Below are 26,626 nucleotides of genomic sequence, written 5' to 3' on the forward strand. Positions count from 1 at the left end.
AATTAGTGTGGAGGGAGAAGCTATGTATTTTGTGGAGAGGGTGTTGTTATTTTGCTTTGATTGTAATTCATTGGTGATCTGCATTATGTTCTATGGGCTAAATGGGGATCTAATCATCACCATCCTTTGATGCTTGATATCAATATTTTGGTTGAGTCTAGACTGAAACCTTTTCAAGTTCTATCAAATTATTGGTTGTTGGATGATAGGTGTATAGATATTTTTAGAGATGGATGGGGATATCAAATTAAGGGGTATATACAGGATTCAGGATCAATCTCAAATTGAATAGAATAAAGAAAGACTTGAAAGTTGGAATTGGACATTGATGATGGAATTGTGAATTTGAGTGGATTTGTAACAAATAGAAAATTCTAAAAGAATTCAAAAGAATGTGTGGAAGCAGAACCTAAGAAGGGGAGAAACTTTTAAATGTCTAGGAGTCTTTTTTGAGGCAAAAATGGAGACAACCTTGGTTAAATGAAAGAGATGGAAATACAATTTCTTTTCAGCTGTCTTATGTGACTAGACAAAGAAGAAATATGATTGAATACGTCAAGAATGAGGAGGGTGCTTAAGTTAGCCGTCATGAGAAAATTTCTAATATTCCTGTCCAATACTTTCAAAATCTGTACTAGTCAAAAGGATGTAGTGGGCTCGAACAAGTTTCTAATTTATTTGGGATCTGCCATTTTAATGGAAGAGAATAAATAAAGTCATTAAAGATTTAGATTTAAGTGTCATTTTGTTGCTCTAATATATAATGTCTAAAAATAAAAAAAAAAAGCTCTAAAAGAAAGTACTTTGAAATTTGGTGCTTTTTGTTTTATCTAATGTTGTTTTGAAATCTGATGTTGATTTTTGAAAATGGTTACTTTGTCATTTTGTCCCCGTAGTTGATTATGAGAATGGATTTACGTTAATGATAATTATCATTATTAATAATAAAATATTAAAATTTTCATAAAATTTATATAAAACAATAACATAAAAAATTATAAAATATTAATAAAATAGCATAAAAATAATAATTAATCATAATGAAATAATGAAATATTATTAATATTAATATCATATTATTTTAAAACTAAAATATGTAAATATTATCTTTTTCCAATAATATTATTTAGTATAATGAATTATAATATAACATGGTTAAAAAAATAATATTATTAAATTAAAATAAAATCATATAAAAACAAAATAATATTAAAACAACAATAAAGTAATAACAAAATAAGAATAAACTAATAAAATAATAAAATATGATAAATCAAATACTAAAATAATTTTATTTAATATATTCATATTATAATATTATTTTATTTTAAATTCATGTTATTATAAAAATAATACTAAAATAATATTTCAGTATTGTTTGTTTATAAAATCTTAATAAAGTATAGCAAGAGTGTTTTACCAATAATAGATGATGAACAAAATACGTGAAAGGCATTTTGAGGACAAAAAAAAAATAAAAATGTTATCAGATCTGATGTTTGAAGTCTAAAAAATAAAAATAAAAAGTATTAAAAAAATAACTTGAAGTTAAGAAATATTGTTTTTAAGACATCAAAGGTTGAGAACAGACCAAACAAAACAAGGCCTTAGTGGTATCAATGTATTTTCTTTTTAGATTTGTTTGAATTTTCCATGTTTATCTTAATTTTTCCCTATATCCATGCATATCCAAAGCATATCCTAATACATCTTTTGAAGTTGCTTTTCATACTCTTTGCATTTCCAATACCTTGTACCTTTGATATTGTAAAATGATTAAGATAAGCATGCATATTGTAGGAAAAACCACATAAATCTTAAAAATATATCAATAACACAAGGGTTTGACTATGATGCCAAAAAGACATGATACTAGAAAAACTTATAACCAATCAACCAATATCATAAAAATGGTAACCAATCAGGTGGGCTTTCATCAAAATTCATGAGGGTTTTGATTGGTCAAAGCCTTTTCGATATCATGTCTTTCTGGCATCATAGATTTTTCCTAACACAAATCCTAAAGTTCATTTGACTATAAGGTATAAACACATAAGAAACACATACTTTATCAGATTGACAGAAAATAATATAATCAACACACTGGACATGAACCTGTTACAATTTTCATTTGTATGTAAAATACACATATATACATGATTATGAAGATACATGCAAAAATTTAAAAGCATAAAATTTTAATATAGAATTTTGTTTAGATATTTATCAATTGTGTTGATTGGTTGGAGTATCATCCTCCTAAGCCCCCAAACCTGGTTGCCATATCATTTTATACTTTAATTACTCAAACATCATATCATATATACTTCAAATCTTTGCTAGAGGGTGCTGCAAGTATACATGTGAATATTTGGACATGAGAGTGGAGCTCAAAAAGAAGATAAAGGGTCCAAGTGTCCAACTATGATACCTAGAAAGCATGACACTAGAAAATTCTTGCAAGAGAGGAAAGAAAAATGCTGCTCAATCTTCAAAGTATTTCACATTCAAGTAATGGGAATGGAAAAGGGAGAAAAGGTTGCTGCTCAAAGGGCTGAAGTGTTCCAAGTCAAAGAAGAGTAAGCCAAATGCAAGAAAATCTCCAAGCTCAAGTCCTACATCCTAAGCATCCCAAGCTGTGCAAATCATTATTCAAGTGCTTCCAAAATGTTTTCATCTTTCATGAGGCATGCAAGAGAAGGAAAAAAGACTTGCTGCTCATGTGCAAAAGCAATCGAAACTCAAAAGAGAACAAGCAGGATGCACAAGAAAATCTCAAACAAAGTTAATTTGATGTAAGTCAGCTCATATGCATGAATCGATTGGATTGGGCTCATATGCATGAAGAAAACATTTTGGAAGTCAGCTCATATGCATGAAGAAAGTTAAATCTGACTTCTTAGAGTCATTTCATGTAAGTCAGCTCATATGCATGAAGAAAGTCTCAAACAAAGTTAATTTGAACCTTAGAAGGTTGCCCTAATTTCCCTTGACCTTGGAACATGATTGGATTGGGCTTAAAAATGATTTGGATTGGTTTTAGGTAGGAAAAAAAAGTGATAATTTTTCAAATTCTAGATGTCATGAATCGATTCATGGTATGATGAGTCGTCTCCTTAGCTCTAGAGATGACTCCAGACTAATGAGGAGTCAACTCCTACAATGCATTTTTTTTCAAGCATTTAAAAGTAATTATTATTGGCCTGTTTTAAACGTTCTAAAAGGCATTTAATGTCTTGTACTTGCCTCTAAGGCTCAGTTTAGAAGGAGTACAAATACAAATATGGAGAATGCAAAACCTTGTATTTTATATCATTATGTATGTATTTATACTCTTTTCAAACTGAGCCTAATGGTCAAATTTGAGATTTCTCTATAAAAAGCCCATTTGAACTAATTGAAAAAATGATTTTCCCTGGGGCAATGATAAGGAAAACCCAAACCAGGGGTTCTGTTCTGTGTCACTGTGTGAGCTTGAACCAAAATCTTCTGAGATTATCTTAAATCTCAACTAATCCTAAGGAATAATTGGTTAAAAGAAACAGCTCTATTGGAAAATCTTAATGAAATCTTAAAGGCTAAGGCAAGAGGGAAAAATTAATTTGAATCTGAGCTAAAATTCTAAAATACTTGGAAGAGCCTTGAAGCCCAAGTTCCTGCATATGGTGTTGAATAGGATTGCACTACAATGCTAATATCTATCCTAAGGAGATATTTTTTTGTGCTTTTATTATTGTATCAGGCTATCTAGGGTCATATTATGTGCTTAACTATTGAAATATCTGATGTAATTTGGTGTGACCAACTCTATTAAGGCTGCATTTAGCATTCCTTATTTTAAGGACTTACCTCCTTTTGCTATTAAAAACTCGGTTTCATAGGGGCATTTTAACTGCAAAAAGGAGATAAGTCCTTAAAATAAGGAATGCCAAAGGCAGCCTAAATATGATCAGGTTGATGTAACTGGTACAGTAAAAACCAATTAGTTGTAGTGCTTAGGTGAGAAGGGCAGAACAACGGTAAGAGTTTTGCTATTAGCCAAGAAACTAGTTGGTTAGTGAAAAATTCCAAGAGGGGTTCCTTGGGGAGTGAATGTAGGAAAGGGCACTAGAAATCCTTATGTCTCTCTTGTTTATTTTATTCTTGATTGCTCTTTTACTTTGCTAGATCTATTTCATTTAACATCAAGCAAGTTACCTTTGTCAACAAGCATTTGTTAGAGACGCGTTAATAAAAAACTGAAAACACCTTCAACAACGTATACTCTAGGTAATATTATCAAAGAGTGCTCTATTGATTGATACAACTTTCATACGTCTAGAAATTTAGAAGATCCCAGGAAGTTTAATGTTCTAAGAGTGGCTTAAATTGATTACATCTCATTAAGCTCTCCTCATTTTTCACAAAGTATAGTGAATTGAGAAACTCCTTATGAAGAATTCAAAATAGAATAGGTTTATGATAAAATCAAAATTAGTTCACCCCCCAATTCACCCCCTCTTGGATTGTTTTTCTATGCAACAGGAAGGTCACTTCACTTAAGGGCCCGGCTGCATTGAAGATTCAGCTAAGCTGGTTCGACTTCTTTGAAGCACTCCAAATAAACTATTCAAAGAGGCTGAAGTGGATGGCATTCCAAATAAACCACTTTAGCCTATTTGAGCTATGTGGATTTTTCACCAGACATAGTTTATAGACTGTCCGTTTGGGGCCCACCTCAGAAAGTCATAAGCCTCTGTGCTTAGCCTTCCCAAACAGGAACTAATATGATAGTATAGGTAGATTATGTCAGTTGAGCCAGCCCATGCCGAACTACTTAATTAGACTGGGCTGGGATTGACCAAAGTCTAACTTGGAGCTTTCCCAGCTTGGCTGATTCTCATATCTACCTGGTCTCCATTGATCATAGCTTCTCTTATGTACAAATAATCAAAGCCAGCTTTCACTATTGGATCTTGAATTCAAGTATTAGCACCATGATATCAAGGAAGAAAAGCAGCCAATGGTAAATTCCAGGAAATCACTCTGATCCAGAGAACAGCTTAGCAATTACACCTCATAATGAACATGGTTATCACTGTCTGATGCTACACTAAATGGTTTTGGTGTAAAACAAATTGTAATGCATTGCCGTGATGTATGTATATGTACATTGCATTGGCAATTTCAGAACGTTATCAGCACTAGCTCTAATTCTCTCCAGTGGATGAAATTCACAACCACCTGGAAATAAATAAGAAAAAGCTGCATTCACCCATTGAAGTGCTAAATCAAGACAATCGCATATATTTAAACTGCTTTTGGCTGGATCTGCTCAAAGTCAAAAACTTCAAACATGAGGCGCCGGACATCTGGCTTCCCATATACAGTATACGAAAGCCCATGGATGGCTTGTTGAACTGCTGTTGTAGCTGGGTTCCTTAGTCTTCTATTGTGTTCATATGAGTCCTGGACTTGTTCACCATATATGATGAAGCGATGGAGGTGCTTGTCCCTAAGGTACCTCCCGCAGAACTTGTTCATCAGAAGGCGACGATGCTTCTCTTGTAACCATTTTCCAGGAGCATCAAGATGCTTCATGAGCAACCTCTCAGCCATCACAAGATCCTAGAGTAAAGGAAAACATCAAATTGAAGCCTCACAAAAATTTGCAGTCCATAATGATGTACACATAACCGTAACTACCACTTTCTTGACATAATTATACCTTATTCCATTCTCTTCCAGTGGGAGACAAGAAGGATAGGAAAAAACATACAGGATCCTGGACTCAGTTGAGTCAGAATCACTTTTTCACCTAAGCTACAAAGAACAGAAATTGTAGTTCCCCAAGACCCAAGCCTAAGAAACAAAGCAACCAATTTTTTTCCCAAGTAAATAATTTACAAACCATGAAGATACAGTGGATGATGAACCAGTAACTGTGGCCTCAACACCATAAAGATAAAATTTCACATTGTAAGAGCGAAGTTGATTGATGGAATGGGGCAATGTTTCAAAACACAACATTTACATATGTAGCTTAAAACTGTTGCTAAATGAAGGGAAGTAACTGCAGAACCAAAGGAAGAAGGTAATACCTGAATCTTTTGGCCAACATATTCTAGGCGTTCAAAACAAAACCTTGGATGCTCAAACTTGTATTTTGATGGATGCAAGAAACACAGCTGCATTTCAGTAATAATGAAAGATATTTCAGGACAGAAAAACATTTATTGAATTTATAAATGTTGAATTCTTAGATGCAGTGTAATTGAAAGATAAGTATGATAAAATCACAATCAAAAAAAGCCAAAGAAAAGATTGAAGCTCCAACTTAATTCCATCAAACATGAAATTACTGAACAATTTTAAGGAAGAACAACGCAGAATGTAGTGAAGAGTGTCATTGTAATTTGGTCCCAGGACTTCAAGAAGTGCTTTAAGGAAATCTCTGCAACAAAGGAAAAGTTTGTAAGAACATTTTTCAGAGAAGGGGGCAAACAGCCCTGACTTCTCTTCCATCATTTCAATTCTCTCTTCCTCTCTTCCTTTAAACAGGTTTTTTATCAATATTCCTTTAAACAAGTTCTCACATCTAAACTTAGTCTAATACCAAAAAGGAACACTCAGTCACTTCCTCACTTCAGTAAGCCTATTGAATAATGTAGAATACAAGGATTAAAGCCTCAGGAAATACCAAGTAGCATTTCTTCAACTCATCTGATGATGGTAGTGTTGGCATTAAACAAAGCTGAGTGGCAAAACAGGATTTATGTAGCCGACCCGTATAGTTGGGGCGTTCCTGTTGCCTAAATGATGGTAGTGCACTAGTTTTATGAATATTGTATTGGATGCACAGGTATCAGCTAAATGACAATATAGGTCAATTTCAAATGTTCTCGAGTCTATCGAATGCAAAATTCATAAATCCTAGTTAGCTAATAGCAACCCCACTTGCACTGTACATAATAAGATGCTTCGAATATTAACCTTGACATTCGTGTAAAATTTACAAGGACTTGATCAAGAAAATACTCTTGACCAGCCATTAGCCATCATGTCCCAATCCTTCTTTCTTTTCTTTTCTTTTCTTTTCTTTCCTTCTTTCTAGATTAATTTTTGATAAAGTGTGTATATTACAGCATGTACCACACAACCCTTCTAATAGTTTAGGCTAGCAAGTGCTACCTAATCATTGTACAAGCATTCATCTCATACGTGACTGCAGGAAAAATGATCACCCAAAATAGTTCCCTTCTATTTACCTCGTGCCCAGCTAGAACATCAGCTAGACTGTTGGCTGATCTCTGTACACTGTACCCATAAGAAATTCCTCTCAACTCCCTAACCAAATGTAGTATCTCTCACTTTGTGCCTGCCCAAGAGCCCTAGTCATTGTTTCTGAACCAGCTCAAAACTGCTCTTGAAGGTCTTTATAACCTAGAGTTTTTGCCAACTTGAATCCTTATAGAACGGTCAATAATTCTACATTGTTGAGTTACCATGGTCTATAGGCTCTGAATAGAAAGCTATTAGGCTTCTTTGACTGTTACCGAATACACCTCCTACTTCCACCGACCTGGGTTGCCTAAGCAAGATCCATGAAAGTTAAGTTCGATAAGATGGTGGCTGTTGGAATCTTTCTGATAGCAAGTTCTAAGTGTATAAAAAACGTACAACTTGCTGCTATCCCTGAATAATATTGAGCATATCAAAAGAATGAAGGTTTATTCATAAAATAAAAAAAAAATATCTTTAAATGTTAGGAGCTTAATTATGGCAGATTCTTCCTGGGGCACTAAGCTGGACCATTTGGCTGGAAATAACAACAGAAGAAATTTGAAGGAAGTAAAAGGGAGTTTATGATTCCTTTTGTGGATTTTGTAAATGAATGAAAAGTAGAAATATCAAAGCATGATCATAGTTATCAAGGCGACGCCTAGGCAACAAGGTGCCCTTTGAGGCTCCCCTCGCCTAATCACCAAGCAGTTTTGTACTTTCTATTATAAAATACTTTTCTATTCTTTATTTTTTGAGATTAGATTTATAAAATAGACACTATTAAACTAAAATATTCATTTTGTGTGTTTATATACCAATTTCTTTTTATTATTTTCTTATTTGTTAGGGTTTAATCAACACAAACATTGCTAAATGTTGTAATGAACCCTCAAAGATCTCAAATAAGGATTCAGCCCCTATATTTTTTGAATTTTCTTTTCCTTCATTTTCTTCTTATGAATATGTTGATTTTCTATACTTTAACACGAACTTTGTACTTTTCTTATAAAAATTATGAATAATTATCAAGGAAATATGGTTATGGTTCCTAGGGAACTACCTTTTTTACATAAAAAAATCCTTCGCCTAGGCGACTAGGCTACACCAGCGACAAGGCGCCCCCCAATTGCCTAGCCTTGCTTTGGCGCCTTGAAATCTATGAACATGATATAAGCATATTTAATAAATACCCATGCCTATATCTGTGTCCATGTTGCTATCCATATCTAGGCATCATAAGGGGTGGCAATTTCTGGCCTGGCCTGGCCTTAGGAGTGATCATTTGTATCCTGGCCCAGACTACAAATATATACAGATGTTATACATATACGAATGTGTTATTTTACAACTTATATTATATAAAGTATAACATATATCTTATACATATATTATATGTTATATAATATAAATATTATATATTTAATATTTGATGATGATGATGTTTAAAGTCATAGGCCTGAAAGCCTGGCCCTGGCCTGGTCCATGATTACCCCTACCTAGTCTGGCTCAATCCACCCTGTTCAATTTTCCAGCCATGCCAGTGAATCCTGACACAGGTTTCACATCTAGCAGGTCCAATATACACATAATACATGCATAATCTATTAAGAATTCTTTATGTGCATTTTTTTTTGAATAGCTAAGATATTGTATTGCCATCAAAATGTAATTACACCATGGGCCTCATAGATGCCTTGGCTGCCAGCTTTGCAGAATTGGAAAAATGGACAAAGGAAAACATCCCACCCAGCCAAAACATTTGCAAGAACAGTGCAACACAACCTGACTGTAAAAGGGCATTGCAGAAACATATGGCTTGATGTCTCCCTATTCCCTGAACAAAACACAGTCCATCGACATGCCCCTACTCTGCAATTTGTCCTGAGTCAAACACTTCCCCAAAGCTGCTTTCCAACACGAAGGATTTAAATATACAAACTCATTAACATGTACATATATAAGCACAAGCAACATAAATTTAACCAAGATGTTTCTTTTCATACTCTCCCTTAATTTACCACCATACCTTAGCATCCCAGGCTCCCTAGAAAGAACTTCTCAAATTTTAATACACAACATTTACTTCAGGCAGCCTCTGTTTGTCACCACATCCAAGCTTATTGGATAAGATTTTGCCACATGGTGTCAATCCCTCCTTTTTCACACCTTCACCCAATTCATTGTACCAATGGCAGTCAATTACATTATAACTAACACAGTTCTTTTATTATCGACTCCTTATTCCTGGTATTAAAAGAACCAAAAAAATGGGCAGCAAATTAAATTTTCATTTTTCATATATTTGAGTAGAAGTTTTTCCAGACCTTTATTATTCTAGTTATCTACAAGTCTGACAAAAATAATAACAATACTACTAGCAGTTGATTTTTTAACTAATCCATGTACTTATATCAGATTCGGCTGAAATTTTTGTTGTTGGCCAAGGATTCAGGGTGGTCCCAAGGTTCTAAATATCGATACACCCAATACGCCACTAGGGGCATATCAGGCAGTATTGGTACTGTTTTTTTTTTTTAACTTTTTTTTTTTCAATTCCGGTTCAGGAGGGGCGGTTTAAGGTTCCTCCACCCCCTGAACCAGTCAAAACCCCGATACACCCTCTGTAGGGGCATATCGGGGTGCTCCCAATACAGGCCGATACGTAACAATTTTTTTAACCTTAGGTGGTTCTAAGGTCAAAATTTTATGGCTGCTGTATCCCCTTTGTTGTTTGTTGGGAGGTAAGGAGGGAGAGAAACAGAAGGATTTTTGAGGATAAAAAGAAAAGGGTAGAAGAGGTTGTGGTGAAAATCAGTTCTTCAGTTATTGGATGGGTGTTGCTGCTTCCAGAATTTCAAGGACTGGAGAAAGAAGACTTCGGTGCTGATTTTTCGTGCACTGTGAATGCTTAAAAAGAGCCTTGGTGTTTTTGCTTTTTGTACTTTGTAGATTGCTGTTTGTTATTTACTTGTCTTGTTTCAGTTTCTGTTGGATGGGGTGACCTCTTGTTACCTGATGAAGATGTATTTGCCATTTTTAGCAATAAAATTTTATTTAAAATCCTTTTAATATGGCACAGAGTGAAGAATTAAATGTTTCAAAAATTCCTCCCTTGCACATGCTAAAACAATAATAGGGCCGTCCTTCTATTATAGACTTTGTTGTTCTCCTCTTCCAAAATTTTCCTCTTTAAACAAGTTTTCTTCTCTTGCGAACTTGCAGACCTAGATTCCTATATCTCCCTTACCAAGTTACCATCCCAAGCTCCCCCACCTGTTGGAGAAGGTGAAGATCATGTTTACATGCATAGACCATGTATGGCCAATGTTTACAATTTCTTGATGTGTACAATGATTTGTTTTACTAAATTTCGAAATACTAATATTTTATTTTTATGAAATAATTGTAGAGATTAGATTAGAATAACAAGCCTCTGATATTTCAATCTTCTGACACCTAATATCTGTATCTGAAATTGATATCTGACATCTGTACATCTTACAATTATAAGCCAGAGTGGTAACAGAAAGGAGAGTTTGTAAATAATAATATTACCTGAAGCCCAAGTCCAATTTCAATGTTCCTGGCTTCAGTTATATCTGGAATCCTGTCAGTCATCGGTAATGGATATCCCAGTACTTGCATGACTTGGGGTCTGCTTTCATAATCCCAAATGTTTCCTCGGAACCGATGCAAGCCTGGTGGAACACAAGCCCGGAAAAGTCTCGGATGTGCAAAAAGGGCATCTTCTGGAGGCTGCAAATAAAACCATTGTTAATCCAGGAATTAAAATTTCCAATAATTCCCTAATTAAGATCTGCAACCATTTAATTATATAAGGACAGCCAAATACAAGTACCAGCATTGTTTATCTCATAAAGACCTCTCATAATCTTGCAATATTGTAACCTTCTTTGCTACACCTTCCATTTAATTAGATTGCAAACCTAGAACTTCAGGCATTCTATTAAGCCCAGGAAAGTACATGGTACCATTCATTAGATTGAAATGATTCCAACCAACTGAAACTTGAGTGCAGTCGATATTGCAGACGGTGCATGGAAACCAATTCCTACCCAGGAATTTAAAATTTAAGGTTTCCAGAAAATTGTTCCAGAAGAAGGAAAATTACTCAAGGTTTCCATAAAAAAAATTCAGTGGAAAACAAAAAGTGAAAAGGAAAAAGATGATCCTTGCCTTATAGGCAACAATATCTTGCCAACTGAGTCTTTTGCTTTCAAACTCCACAGATACATAATCAACATCTTCAAGTTGTCTCCTTAATTTTGGCTGGCAGCTCTCATCATCTGGGTCCATTCCAAAGACCTCAAAAAGAACACGATATACTTCTGGCATGCCAAAACACAAGTATATTGCTCCAAACAGAGCCCAGAAGACAGACCTAACCACATTTGAAGCAGTATCTTAGTAGAAAATAAAGCAGTATTTACCAGACCTAATCCAACAGTCAATAAAGGAATCCGAAATATTAGGCATTCAGACAATATTATAGAATGATAAGATCCAAAATTTGCATTCATAATAAGTGCATTTGCAAGCATATCTGTACACCTTGAGAAGATCCAAAGAGAGTTTGTTTGGAATGGTAGGAGTAATAAAAAGATATTCCACTTGGTGAAATGGAAATAGGCTACCAAGGTTCTCTCTCCTAATCATGTGGTTCCCCTGTCCTTTTCAGTTAAGGAGGTTTGGTGTTGGCTGGTGTCACCTAAAATGGGCTTTCTGTTAGGAGGTGTTACACCAAAAAATAAATTCTTGTGATCTTTTTACAAAAAGGAGGCCTTATTTATACTCATCTCCTCATGTATGTTTTCTTTGTTTGGTAAGTGGTGAAAGGAGAGTCTGCTTATCACCAATGTTTTAAAAGTTGTGGGAGGTGAGCACCTGGATGTGTACCTCAAGGCAAGGCACCCCCAAAACGCCCTAAGGCTTATGCCAGAGGTGCTGATGCCTCTGAAACATATGCCTCAGGTCCATGAGGTGCATGCCTCATACATACACCTTTTGCATGAGCATGCTAGAGGCAAACACCTCATATGCCTCAAGCACACCTCATACAAAAAAGGTAGAAAGAAGGAAGGAAAAGGGAAGGGGAAGAGAAGAGAAGAGAAGAGAAGAGGAGAAAAGAAAAAGAGAGAGAGAGAGAGAGAAGAAAAAGGAAAGGAAAAAAGGAAAGAAAGTTTGGGCCACCCCCCCCCAAACCCCTCCAACACCTTTTAAATGCAGCCCAATTTGTGCGAAAGGGGGATCTGCATCTTCCTTCTTAATACAAGACATCTTCCATAAAAAAAAAATGAGATACTCCTTCCTCTTCCTCCTCCTCCTCCTCTTCCTCCTCATCTCCCTTTTCTTAAGGAGGCTTATGCCTCTATTGTTCTGAACTATGTCTCATGCTTCTACATTTTAAAGCATTGCTTATCACCTACTAATATCCTATTCTTTTGCTACTTGGATTTGGGAAAGGCTCTTCTACTCATTCTACTTGTTTGGTTGCAAGTGCCTCCCCACCCCCAGTTTGGAGAGTTTATTTAAGCCATCTTTCTTTTCCCTATCAAGAAAGGAGAGACACTAATGGAAGGAAGTGTACTGGGGCAGCTAGACTTTGGGATTTATGGTAGGAGAGGAACAATAGAATGTTCCTACCTTCCTGGACAAGTCAAGGCCACAAGAAGAGATTGTTTTGGAATGGTAGAATACTGATATGTTTCATTCTATTGCCAATGGGCATATTTATACAGTAAGTTGCTGCAATAAATAGAAAGAAAGAAAAATAGAAAGAAAAGAAAATAGAAAGAAGAAAAAATAGAAAGAAGAGAAAATAGAAAGTACAAAAATAGAAAGAAAGAAATAGAAAGAAAAAACTTTCTAAATCAATCCTTCTAGAATCCTAGGAATATATACAATTCTATTTTCAGATCTGAACCAGTAACCCCACGTTTTCCAACACTCCCCCTCAAGCTGGTGAATAGAGATCCTCCATTCCCAGCTTGGCTATACTTCTCCGAAAGTCTGTACTATTGAGCCATTTAGTAAGTACATCGGCCAGTTGTCCTTTTGTAGACACATAGGGAGTGCAAATCAACTTGTTGTCCAATTTCTCTTTTATAAAGTGTCAGTCAATTTCGATGTGCTTCGTCCTGTCATGTTGAACAGGATTGTGAGCAATATTGATGGCTGACTTGTTGTCACAATATAGTTTCATAGGCTCTTCTCGTGGAATCTTCAGGTCTTCTAAAATTATCTTCAACTAGAGTAATTCACACACTCCTTGTGCCATAGCCCTGAATTCTGCCTCTGCACTTGACCGAGCCACTACGTTTTGCTTCTTACTCCTCCAAGTGACTAAGTTTCCTCCTAAGAAGGTACAATAACCAGAAGTGGACCGTCTATCTATTGGAGATCTTGCATAATCGGCATCTGTATATGCTTCAAGAGTCAGTCCTCCATTTCTTCTGAATAAAATTCCTTTTCCTGGATTGGCTTTCAAATAGTGCAGAATTCGATGAGCAGCCTGCAGATGAACTTCTTTAGGATTATCCATAAACTGACTTATTACACTTACAGCATATGCAATATCCGGTTGTGTATGTGCAAGATAAATGAGTTTTCCAACTAGTCTTTGGAACATCTCCTTGTCTACACTTGCATTCTCGTTGGCTTCTCTAAGTTTATGATTGGGATCTATAGGCGTGGAAGCTGGTTTACATGCCATATTTCCTGTTTCTCTCAAAAGATCAACAACATACTTTGTTGAGAGATAAATATGCCTTGTTTAGAATGTGCAACTTCAATTCCGAGAAAATACTTTAGTCTCCCTAAGTCTTTTATCTCAAATTCTCTGGCAAGGCAGTTTTTCAATGCTTCCTTCTCCTTTTTATCATTCCCAATAACGATTATATCATCCACATAGACTAATAGTGCAGTAACTCCCCCTGAGTCTGTGTGTTTGATAAACAATGTGTGGTCACCTTGACTTTGCTTGTAACCTGTACTCGGCATTACCTCCGTAAACCTTCCAAACCATGCTCTCAGAGACTGTTTGAGACCGTATAGTGCTTTCTTCAACCGACAAACTTTGTTCCCTTTAATGCCTTCTCCAAAACCCGGTGGAATGTCCATATATAGTTAGCAGCCAACGACAGTAACACCCTTACTGTATTCATTTTAGCTACTGGGGCAAAAGTCTCCTGATAATCTACCCCACAAGTCTGTGTATATCCCTTGGCTACCAGGCGCGCTTTGTACCTTTCTAATGACCCATCAGATTTGTACTTAATTGTGAACACCCATTTACAACCTACCGTCTTCTTGTTTCTTGGTAGATCCACAACTTCTCATGTGTTGTTTTTTTTCTAATGCCTCAATTTCCACTCTCATGGCTTTTCTCCACTCCTTATTAGAAAGTGTCTCGGCTAAAGTATTAGGAATCGGAATGGTGTTAAGACTGGCTAGAAAAATTTTATGGGATTTAGAGAATCTTTGGAATGCTACATATTTGGCTAAAGGGTACAATGCGTGTTTGGTACATTCTCTGGTTCCTTTTCTCAGTGCAATAGGTAGGTCATACTCATACTCAGACTGTGAAGGTGTAGGTTCAGGTTCTGAGCATCCCTCAGTTCTAGGATTAGGAGTTGAATCTTGGACTTGCACAGGTTGAGGATCTGGATTTTTCCTCCTAGAGTAAACCTGCATATATCTCACATTATCATGCACATCATTCATGGGGTTAACAGTATCCAAATTTAGTTCAATGGTCGGGTTGTTCGACTCTTGTTGAGACTCGGGAATGTGGGGCTCAGAGGAATGTGACTCAGAGGGATGTGATTCTTGACAATTGAATGTCTGTGAGGAGGGTAATACATCTAGGGAGAGTAGATCCGAGGCCTTATCTTCCATTAATGAGGGCTCCCGCTGAAGATAAGATTGAGTGAAAAAAGATTTTCCTTCCTCAAATGTGACATCGATGGAGGTGTAGAATTTTCTGGTGGCTGGATGATAACATTTATAACCTTTCTGAGTTGGGGAATATCCCAAGAAGACACGCATGATTGCTCGTGGGCTAATTTTCCCTTATTATGGACATGAACAAAAGCAGTGCAGCCAAAAATTCTTGGTGTGAGATTATTTGAGGCTCGAATATCAGGGTAAAATTGAGAAAGGACTTGTATTGGGCTTCGGTTGTCAAGAACTTTAGATGGTAGTCTATTTATGGTGTAGGCAGCAGTAAGGACAGCTTCCCCCCAATATTGTTTTGGCACTTGATTTTGAAAGATAAAGGCTCGGGTGGTTTGCAAAAGATGGCCATTTTTTCTCTCAACTACCCCATTCTGTTGGGGTGTGTTAACATAGGAGGATTCATGCACGATGCCTTCTTTCTGAAAAAATGGGGACAATTTCTGATTAAAATAATCTGTAGCATTATCAGATCGAAACCTTTTAATTCTCACACCAAACTGAGTATGGACCATGTTATGAAAGTTGGGAAGAATCGTACCCACATCAGATTTAGACTTAAGAAGAAAAATCCATGTGATCGTAGTGCAATCATCAATAAAGGTGACGAACCATCTAAAACCAGTAATGTTGGGAATTTGAGAAGGGCCCCATATATCCGAATTAATCAAATAAAAAGGAGTTGAAGATCTTTTATTGCTGATTGGGAAAGAAACCCTTTTGTGCTTAGCAAGTTCACAAACATCACAATGAAAGGTTTCAACACCAATTCCTTTAAACAAGGAAGGAAGCATTGTTTTTAAAATAGGAAATGAAGGATGACCAAAATGGAAATGATGACGCCAAATTAAATCTTTATTGGAGGTAGATAAGAATGACTCGTGTGTGACATGCATAACAGTGTGAGATGATTTGCCGGTTGCTTCAAGGCAATAGAGTCCATCTCTTTCCTTAGCAAGTCCAATCTTCTTCCCCGAAACCTGGTCCTGAAATACACAATAAGAAGGGAAGAACACAACATTGCAGTTCACATCCTGGGTGGGTTTATGTATAGAGATAAGGCTAGTGGATAACTTAGGAACATGAAGCACATTTTTAAGTAATAGGGATGGAGTAATTTGAATATTCCCAATCCCTGCCACTGTGGTGAAAGAACCATCAGCAACAAAAATTTTTCTATTACTAGGACAGGGTGTATAGGTGAGAAAATGTAGTGAAGAGGGTGTCATGTGGTCAGTAGCTACAGAATCAAGAATCCATGGAAAAACACTAGCCGAGGCATGTAATCCTAGAGATAAAGACTCACCTGAGAGAGCAAGAGAGGTAGAACCACTTCCTGGTTTCAAGGATTTCAGGAAGCACCTTAGCCTTTCAATTTCTTCATCATTAAATGGTCCCTGACTTGAGTGTTCTTGCTGCGGGGTTGTGGAGACATTATGGGCCTGTTGAACTCCTTTTGAAACTCCTCGATTTCTCCATTCCTTACTGGATGTGGGAGGTTTCCCATGAAGTTTCCAGCACCGATCTTTCATGTGTCTGGGCTTCTTGCAATAGGTGCACCAGAGGTTATCGTTAGAGTCATGGGTGGTTGTGTCACGAGCCAAGTTGTGATTGTTCTCACCCTTTGAACCATTGTAACTTCCTCCCCTTGCCACCATGGTTGAGCCTTCGGGATCTTTAGGCTCAAGCATGATTCCACGGCGACTTTCCTCAGCTCTGACAAGGGCTATGACTTCATTCAATGGAAGCACTTCTTCTTTGCCAAGAATTTGTATTCGGACCTGATCAAATTCAGCATTCAGTCCGACCAAAAAATCATACACCCTATCTCTTTCAATAAAATTCTTCAAGATCATAGCATCATCTGCGCACTTTGTCTCAAGAACCCGATAATGATCAAGCTCATTCCATAAATTTTGCAGCAGATTTGCATACTCTGTAACACTTCTGCTCCCTTGTTTGGCCGCCATAGTCTTCACTTTGACCTCATAGACACGAGCAGCATCATGGGCTTTGGAATAGGTTTCCCGTACAGCATCCCAAACCAAATAGCCTTTGCAGAGGGAAGAAACATACAATTATCACTGATCTCGGGTGTCATTGAACTCCACAACCATGACATAATCATGGAGTCCTCTTCGTCCCAAGCATCAAAATTTGGCTCGCCCAACCTTGGTCCTGTTCCAAGGAGGTGACTAGTTTTTCCTTTTCCCTTCAATTGTCCGTCTGGGAAACAAATTTCCTATTCTGCATTAGTCGCAAGTTTTCTTTTCGCGGCAGTTGGTTAACGCTACCTATTTTGGCAAAGCTTAAGCCATTCTCCATCTGGGTTCTAACCATGTTGATAAGACCATTTCCCAATTGTTCATCATGTCTAAAAAATTCTACTGGCAAGAAAACCATGTTGAAGTTCTGACTACCCAAGGCATCCTCTCTTAGATTTCTTGTCGCAGCTTCATTGAAGCTAGAATGAAAGCTACTACAAGAGGACATTTCTGCACAAATTTCGGCAACATTCGAGCTTACTAATTGTTTTCTATGACCTGAATCACTATTGGATTCCACTTTCTTCTCCATAGGACTGCTCGTCCCTTCATCATGGACCGGCAACTTGCTTTTGCCTTTGTTCATGTTTTCTGGAGCAACAGCAACTATGCCAAACAGACTAAATTAATGTCACCAGAAGCATGCCAGTTGATTTTTGTTTTGATGGGTTGTTAAAGTGGTTGATTCTCTTTTCAGTGAGTGGTGGAAATAGAATAACCCCAAAACCAAGAAGATACGATACGCCTGTGGTTAATTGCTTTCTCAAAGAATTCACATCTGTGCCCCACAAACACTGAAAGCGTATCCCAATTGTGTATTGAGAATATCTCCCACTGATAATTTCGAGAGGGGTTTTCAATTCACAGGGAATTTGTGGAGTGAAGATGTGATCTCTTTCTTAAAATGTCTTGAAATCACACCATTGCCAATTATTCGGAAACTTCTTCCCATTTTCCAAAAGCTCGTTTTTCACATTGTAATCTTTCAAATGTTGAATGCTGAGAGAGAGAGAGAGAGAGAGAGAGAGAGAGAGAGTATAGTATGGCATCAGAGCGAAGGGTCTGTCCATGAATAATTGTAAGCCTTTGAAAAAGTGGGTTTGCACGAGGGACAGGAGAGTGTGCTTGTTCAGGTTGTGGACACTGACAATCATAATTGAATCCAAAAAAGCATGTCCACTGAAATCCGTTCATCCAGTCTGCCAAACAAAATAATTGTACAAAGAAACAGGTTTGTCCACATTCCACAGATGTAAAGTGTTTTTTCCCCACCTCACCTCACATAAACATACAGAATTAAAGACTAAAGTTGCTATGTAACTCCACATTCATAATGTAATACATGCAAATGCCTTTTACTTTTACTTTTACTAGGAATTATCTTCACTTTACTGAGGGATCTAATTCCATGGAAGGTAAATCTGTTCACAGTTAATATTTGTGGAGCAGCAGGAACAAGCATTTTCTACTTTTGATTATTGATTGCAATTCTGATTCTTGGAGTGATTGTCCGAAACCGAAGAACGTAGAAAGAGAAGGTCAAACGTACAACTATTAATCATAAGTTCTTTAGTCTGCTAAACAACCTCATTAATATGTCTCTCTCCAAACATCTCCAAATCATAGGTACGCACTAGTTGTGACCACTTCAAGTAATTCTGGCCATTCAGTCTATATGTTGCATGAATATTCTGCAAATCACCAGTGTGAGGATGAGAATTTGTTGCTCCTTCAACGGTTTGGACAGGACCACTTGTTGCAATCATGTCAGACATTGTTAATGGAGGAAAAATAAGGCCAGCAGGAAAGGTGAATAAAGGAACACTTCTGGTTACAGATCAGCACTGAAGGCCAGAACAGAAAAACACAAAAAAATGGCAATGAAGGCTGAAAAAATCTCAAGGTTGACAAACCTAGAGCTCTGATACCATGTTTTGGAATGGTAGAATACTGATATGTTTCATTCTATTGCCAATGGGCATATTTATACAGTAAGTTGCTGCAATAAATAGAAAGAAAGAAAAATAGAAAGAAAAGAAAATAGAAAGAAGAAAAAATAGAAAGAAGAGAAAATAGAAAGTACAAAAATAGAAAGAAAAAACTTTCTAAATCAATCCTTCCACAATCCTAGGAATATATACAATTCTATTTTCATATCTGAACCAGTAACCCCACATTTTCCAACAGAGATCTTGGAAAATATTATGATTAAAGTAGGACACTGGGTGAAGACATTGAAGTCCTTTAACCCTTTCACATTGGATGATATCTTAAGAGGGTGGCAAAGGATGGCTGAGTCATCTAGATTAAAGATAAAGAGATCACTACAATGGATTCCGCCTTAAAATCATGCTTATGAACTAAACTTTGATATCTAAAGCTTGGGTAATCTTGGGCCTCCCAGCATTGAATGAGTAATAAAAGCCTCAAAAGGAAACATTAAAGCCATGTTCTTGGGTCCAATAAGCTATGGAAACTCTATGAGAATGGAATAATTAGCAATTTTATATAGAATAAAATTGGGCAGGTCACTTAACATTCCAGCTTTGAGTATATAAGGAGTTTGGAGGTGGTAGTGGATTGGACGAAAATGATGGTAAAAGAACCTAGCATTACGCAAGTATCATGAGGGAAATTAAAGCCTTACAAAAGATTTGAGTATCACATGACTCACAGATTGGCAAATGGCTTTGTTGACACTCTGGCATAGGATGGGGTTAATAGGAATCAGATGCTTTGGGGCGTCTTATGATGTTGTACAAATAAAAGAAAAAGAAGGATTGTAACTTATCTGTTGTAAACAGTGGAAAAGGACTGGTGAGAGAGGCCCCCCAGTTTGGGGCTTCTTGGCAGTTGTAATATTCAATTCACTTTCATTTAATGAAATTTTGAGTTATCAATAAAAAAAATGGAAATGGGTCCAGAAGACTCAGAATTTCAATGGGTTTGGGTTCCAAGGAATAAGAATCGTGAATAAAGCCCAAGGAGACTGTTTCTGTTCTTTGGTCACCTCTGGATGATCACTTCATTATACTAAATTTTGATGGAAGTAGCCAAAGCAACCCAGGCCCCTCTGGAGTTGGAGGGGTATTGAAGAATACAGATGGACACATTGTTGTGTTGTATTCAAGACCAGCAGGTTTGGGGGATTCAATTAGGGCTGAATTATTGGCAGTACTTCAAGGGGTGCAGTTAGCAAAAGAGTTGAATTTGGACAAGTTGATTATTGAAGGTGACTCGAACATAGTGGTGGGATGGTTACAGAAGCAAGAGGCTGCTACTTGGGCATATAGAGATGAAATGAAAAAATATAAATGGCTCACTAGTAACATGACAGTGAGGATACAATGGAAGAGAAGATCAGCCTCTAAACATCAAACCACCTCAAAACATCACCAGTTTTTGTGTTATTATTGGTCTTATACATTTTTCATCTTCTTTCTATTTTTAAATCTTAGTTTGTGGATCTAAATAAGATTAAAGATTCAATTTTGCATCTATGAAACTCAGATGTCCGGGTCAAAAGTGTTTAAGACAGACACACATTCCATCATCTTACATGAATGTGGACCTAGTCTCATGATCATTAATTTCAACCAAAAGGTATACATCTTCTATAAAGTTCTTGGACACATTTTTCTAGCCCAATCCTTGCCTACCACAACAAGGTTTGAAAATGAAAAGAAAATATAATGACCTTTCTTTAAACAGGTAGAGAACCAATCCAGTTAGCAGCTATCTGAAATAAGCATCATACAAGGGAAAGCAAGTTCATTGGGTCAGGAAGAAAAATCATTTCAACACAATTTTTGTTTGTATATATTGCAAAAAACCCAAAACTAATTATAATAAACAAATCAACTTTTGGTCCTCATTTGTCGATCAAGAGACATGATTTAGATATTTATATAAGTTGTCAAAAATGTCTACTTCCTAAGAGCAAAATGGAAGGTAAAAAAATAATAAAATAAAAGTTGAACATAGGACTTGCTCATCAATAAGACCATCAAAACCCAAAAGAAAAACTAAAAACGGTCTAAAATTAATCTCGTAAATCAAGTAAATATTAAATTCATTCTCAGAACCTCTAATTGAGGCTTGAAAACACAATAGAAAAAATCAGCTGCCTAAATTCATCAAAACCCAAATAAAAGAAGTGCAAAATTCTAATTAAAGCAAACGGATTCCAACTGCACCTCAAAAAACTGTCATAAACAACAACAGAACACAATTCACAAGCAAAAGCGAGACTTACTTCACAGGCGGCTCTCGCTCCTTCCGAACTAATTTATCCATATCATCAAATGGGAAAATCAAATTCTGTAAGCTAGCAGCTTTGACCCACTTGGGCAGATTCCTTTTTCCTATTAACCCAAACATTCTCTCCCTCATTGGAGCTGGAGACTCCCTCGGATACCTCTGCAAGAAGTACTCGGCAAGTGCCAACTCAAGCACGTATTGCCCTAGAAACCACAACCTCGAATGCCCTGACCGGACGTGCCTAGCGTTCGTCCTCTCGCATGATGGATGTTGGAAGGCCAAGTACAATAAGGTATCGAACTGTTTAGCCGGATTGTCGTCGCCGAACCGATCAGACGGCTCAAGGGGATACCCAAGAGCCTGCTTGGCTTCAAGCAGGTACTCGTCAATCCAAGTCTTGTCGGCATTGTTGAGTCTGGACGATGGCAAACAAGAGCTCAATAAAGGGAACGCTTTCAGTGACATTTGAGGACTGTTAAGGAATCTCTCTGCTAATTTGGCGTCATCTAATGGGGGTTTGAGAATGAATCTCTTCGGGGGAACCTTTTTCTTCGGAAAGACGACCTTCTTACGCTCTTCGAGCTCCTTGAGGAGCCTTTGAGGACTGCTCCTGGGAAGTTCTTGGGGGTCTACGGCAACGGCGAAGATACGGAAATTTGGCGAAATGGGTTGTTTGAATTTTGGATTTCTAAGGTGGATTTGAAGGGGAAAAGCGGAGAAGCTGGAAGAAAAGGAAAGGTCATGTGCAGGTGAGGCATTTGGTCTTAGGAGATGCTTGAAGGGAGAAGAGAGCTCCATAGATGGGGAGAATAGAGCTGCGGGGTCTTTATGGAAAGACGAATGGATGAGCATTTGAAACCTCGTTTTCTCAAACTACGTCTGTTTGAGTTTGGGAAGAGCTTCTTCAGTCACCATCGACGGAGGTTTTGGGTGAATTATTCTGTTGCAGGGTTTAGCAGAAGAGAGGTGGATAAGGAGGGAACGTGTAGTAGAAACTTGAAACACGCTCCAAAAATATCAGGGAGACAAGATACTTGAATGAAAGGCGATGCCTGTATGGAGAATCGTTGGATCGGAATCTTTTGTTCCAGAAAGAAAATTATTGAATGGCTCAAGCTCCACAGGACTGAAAACCGTTGGTTTACAATTGGTCCATAAGACCGTGTTTGGTTGAAAGAAAGGTTGGTTTTCTTACCTTTTCTTCCAAACCAAACACAGTCTTAGTTAATCAAACTAAGAAAGTTGGACCGGGTCGGCCCGAGAATTATTAAATTCAAGTGGCCTTAACCCGGCTTGTTATTTCACACATTAGGGCTGGAAATTGATCGGATTTAATCTGATTTGTTTACGTGGGATTTGGATATCCATTTTAGTCATGACCGAATCTAAACGTAGTCCGTTTATTAATTGGATCAAGATCCGATATTGCCTTGTTTCCTTTCCGCTGAATCTGAATCGAGCCAATGATTAGGGGTGAGAAAAAAAACCGAAAAAACCGAATCGACTGTAAAAACCGATTGAAACCGAATAAAAAAAATCAGTTAATCAAATTAGTCGGTTCAGTTTTGGTTCAGTATTTTTAAAAAACCGAAGGTACTGATTCGGTTTCTGTTAATCAATATAGAAAACTGGCAGTTAACCGAATCGACCGGTATACATATATTTCTATATATTTTATATATACTTATGTATATTATATATATTATATATATATTTTTCTATATTATAAATTAATAAATATGCATTATATATAAATATATATTTATAATATATGATATATTATTTATTATTTAAAGTAGAATATCATATATATATAATTTTTTATTATATATTTTTATAATTTATATTATAAAAAATAAAAAACCGACGAACCGAACTAACGGTTAATTGAACCGGTCAACTGGTTAACCGATAGGTTTTGGTTCCTAGTTTTCAAAAAACTGATACTACCGGTTCGGTTACAAAAAGTGCCCCACGGTTTGGTTAAATAGAAAAATCTACATAAATACAAGGGTCCATTTGGTTGGACGGAATCGAGTCTCATTTTCCAGGTGATCCCTCTCCCTCCCTTGGGAATGAGAATCTATTCAAATTGATTTCAATTCTTGTCTATATAGGTGGAAAGAATAGGCTATTTTGATTTTGATTCCGATTCTAACTACAAACCAAATGGACCGTAAGTTGGATTTGTGATTTATGTAAATTTATTTTTTATTTATAATATATTTTTTTACAAGTTTTTAAAAGGCTAAAGGTATAGTTGAGGTGTAATGGCCCAAAAAGGTGAGGCATAAGCCTCAAGGTGTTGCGAGGCGTAAGTCTCAAAGTTTTAAAAAAATTAATTAAAGTTTATAAATGATAAAAATAAGATATAATATACCAAGTTAAAATGATGGAAGGTACAAATATCTATAAAATAGAAGTTTATAATTAAGCATTAAATAAAATAATAACTAACCATTTAACGATTATAAGCATTATACATTTTATGTTTTAAAATGCAACCTTATAAAATTATTCTTATGGACATTAGAGTTATGGTCATCCAACAATTGGGAAGAAAAGAAACAATTTAGTTGATTTGATCTATGCAAAAAATCAATAATAAGAAAAATAAATCTATTAAGAAAAGAAATGAGAAAAATAACATACTTGGGATGTTAAATAAGAATATTAAGAGAAAAATCTACTTGATTTATATAAGAGAAACTAATAACTTGATTTACCCTTTTTTTTCGCATTAAACTCTCTTAGGCTAAAACACTAAAAGAAACTAATAGAACTTGATTTGTCCTTTGGTTTTTCATTTTTATTCCTTTTATTTGGCCCATAATTATTGAAGTGCTTTTTCTATATATTTGAACTATAAAAATATGTATTTTTTGCATGAAATTACTAAACAATGCTTTCTACTTGAGGCTTATTCCTCATTCCGACAAAGGCTTAAGCCTTAAACCAAAATTGTAAGGCAAAATCTATGTACCCTGCCTCAAGGCGTATACCTCATGCCTCAAGAAAATACTTTATTATGTATACATTGTATAAAGGTTATCAATATGATTAGGTGTCTAAACCAATACTCTATTATGTATACATTGTGTATTTCTTGATGTATACAAGTACTCTACATAAATTTACTAATATTTTATTCGTTATGGATTCGAACTAGATACTGAAATATATGTATACAAATTGGTTCACTTGCTTGATTAGGTACTCTACATAAGAGCTTGATGTGCCATCCAATCCACTCCTTCGTTTGCCTCCCTGAAAGAATTAATGAACGTATGAAATGCCACGAACCAGATTGCCTCCAAGCTTCAAGCACTTTTCGATGATGGTCTTTACTCTCCATAAGACCTCGGTCAGCTTCTTGACTCAAGCAAGAGATGACGACAAGAGAGTTTCTTCCAATGCAATGGGAGAATTCCTAAAATTTTGGGCCACATTATGAGCTCCCCAAGTGGCCCAAGCTTTAGCTACATTTCATAATGGTGGTGCTAATATAATAGGCTTTGGCTTCTAATATTTCCCCACTATGGTTTCTAGTGATGCAACAGTTAGATAATCTTTGCCAATTAGGCGGAGCCGAGGTGGAAGGATGAAGTTGCGCAATGAGATCTGAAACCAAGAAAAGGTCAGAGGCCTGAGGAGTTATCCCCGGGTAGGTACTCTAACGCTCAAGTCAGTAGAAAGTAGTGGGTGGTCGGGCCAAGCAGTTAGAGAACGGTGTTGGTCCGAGCAGAATAACAATATGTGAGTCAAAAGTTGGATCCTTTACCTTGAGCGGGAGGTACCTTTTTATAGTCGATGATCCGTGTCTTGATCGGATGAGGCTTCCAGGGTTGTCGGGATAAGGTTACCTACCGAAGTCTTCAGGACAAGACCTAATCCCCAGCAAAGTTGTTCCCATCCGTGTGACAATTTCTTGTCTTGGTCGCGCTTATCCACATGATGTGGTGCTGACGTGGCTGAGGAGATAAACTGGGCTACGGAGGTGACACATGACATCCAAAGCCAACTCAATCATAACCCGAACGATTCCCATCACTACTTTTGGGAACATCAAAGTTAATTTTAATTGAGCCATACTTAGGAGATTTCTAGAGAACGTGTCTCCAATTTTTAATGACATTTTGAGAGTCATTTGCAGCAAGATCCTGGTTTGTTTACTTAAATGAGTTTGTAGCCCTTTCAATTACGTCCAAAGTGGTTATAACTAGGGGTGTCAACGGTATTTGAAAATCCGATTTCGAATTCGATAGTCAACATAATAGAATCGAATTTGGATAATTTAAATATATAATCGGTTGAATTTGGATATCCTATTCTTACCTAATAGTTAATCGAATTCAAATTCGGATATGATCTGATTCAATTCGATAAATATCCGAATTCGATCGATTATTTAATTCTTATATATAATATATAAAACATTTTATATAATTTATATATAATAATTAAGTTATATAAATAATTTATATATTTATATACTTTATATCAATAAAATAATTATTTTATATATTTATTAATTATCTAAAATAATTAATTAATCAAATTCAAATGAAATCAAATATTCAAATATTTAATTGAATTTGAATATCGGATTTTCTCATCGGATTCGAATTCGGATACAAATTTTCTAATCGGATTCAAATTCGATCCATTTACACCCCTAGATAGGACTTTATTCTCAAAGACTATCTATGAACTATGATGCCAAAAATGAGCTTGTAGCTTTTTAATTCCTTATAACAAAAAAAATAAAAAGGCTATCTGTGATGTCGGAAAGGTATGATAGGGAAGAACTTTGACCGATCGATCCATCGATAAATTTTGATGAATTACTAGCTAATTGGTTGCCACTTTTATCATAATACCAGTTGATTGGTTATCAGTGTTTTAGATATCATACCCTTCCGGTGTCATAGCTAGACATAAAATGATAAAACACCATGATAGCAAATACCCCCTACAAGCTTTAGAATCCAATTATGGGACTAAAACAATGCCCTAGAATTGGAAAAACTTTGAATGTTTAGTAAATTCTTCCACATGAGACATTATCATGGATGTAGGACACA

The 26,626-nt window shown here is 36.3% G+C and overlaps 1 protein-coding gene across 1 annotated transcript; it reads right to left on the reverse strand.

The window, feature by feature from the left end:
• Positions 1 to 4,982: 4,982 nt before the first annotated feature.
• Positions 4,983 to 22,564, reverse strand: LOC148845667 (Ribonuclease III family protein). Its single transcript, XM_088955334.1, has 5 exons — positions 21,538 to 22,564; positions 11,461 to 11,665; positions 10,819 to 11,019; positions 6,081 to 6,167; positions 4,983 to 5,607 (listed from the first exon to the last, which is right to left on the reverse strand). The coding sequence occupies exons 1-5, from the start codon at positions 22,392 to 22,394 to the stop codon at positions 5,290 to 5,292; spliced, it is 1,668 nt and encodes a 555-aa protein (XP_088811460.1). The 5' UTR covers positions 22,395 to 22,564; the 3' UTR covers positions 4,983 to 5,289.
• Positions 22,565 to 26,626: the final 4,062 nt, after the last annotated feature.

Source organism: Nelumbo lutea, chromosome 7 (assembly GCF_056320005.1).
Source record: "Nelumbo lutea isolate HS-2025 chromosome 7, American lotus-T2T, whole genome shotgun sequence".
In the NCBI taxonomy this organism is placed as follows: domain Eukaryota; kingdom Viridiplantae; phylum Streptophyta; class Magnoliopsida; order Proteales; family Nelumbonaceae; genus Nelumbo; species Nelumbo lutea.

What these genes read in the sequence shown, in the direction of transcription:
- LOC148845667 (XM_088955334.1), bottom strand. Translation starts at nt 22,394, where the DNA reads ATGCTCATCCATTCGTCTTTCCATAAAGACCCCGCAGCTCTATTCTCC. An exon ending in AAATTGGACTTGGGCTTCAG is followed by an intron (nt 6,168 to 10,818) that starts GTAATATTATTA and finishes ACTGAAATGCAG; the next exon opens with CTGTGTTTCTTGCATCCATC. An exon ending in ATGTTGGCCAAAAGATTCAG is followed by an intron (nt 5,608 to 6,080) that starts GTATTACCTTCT and finishes CCTTTACTCTAG; the next exon opens with GATCTTGTGATGGCTGAGAG.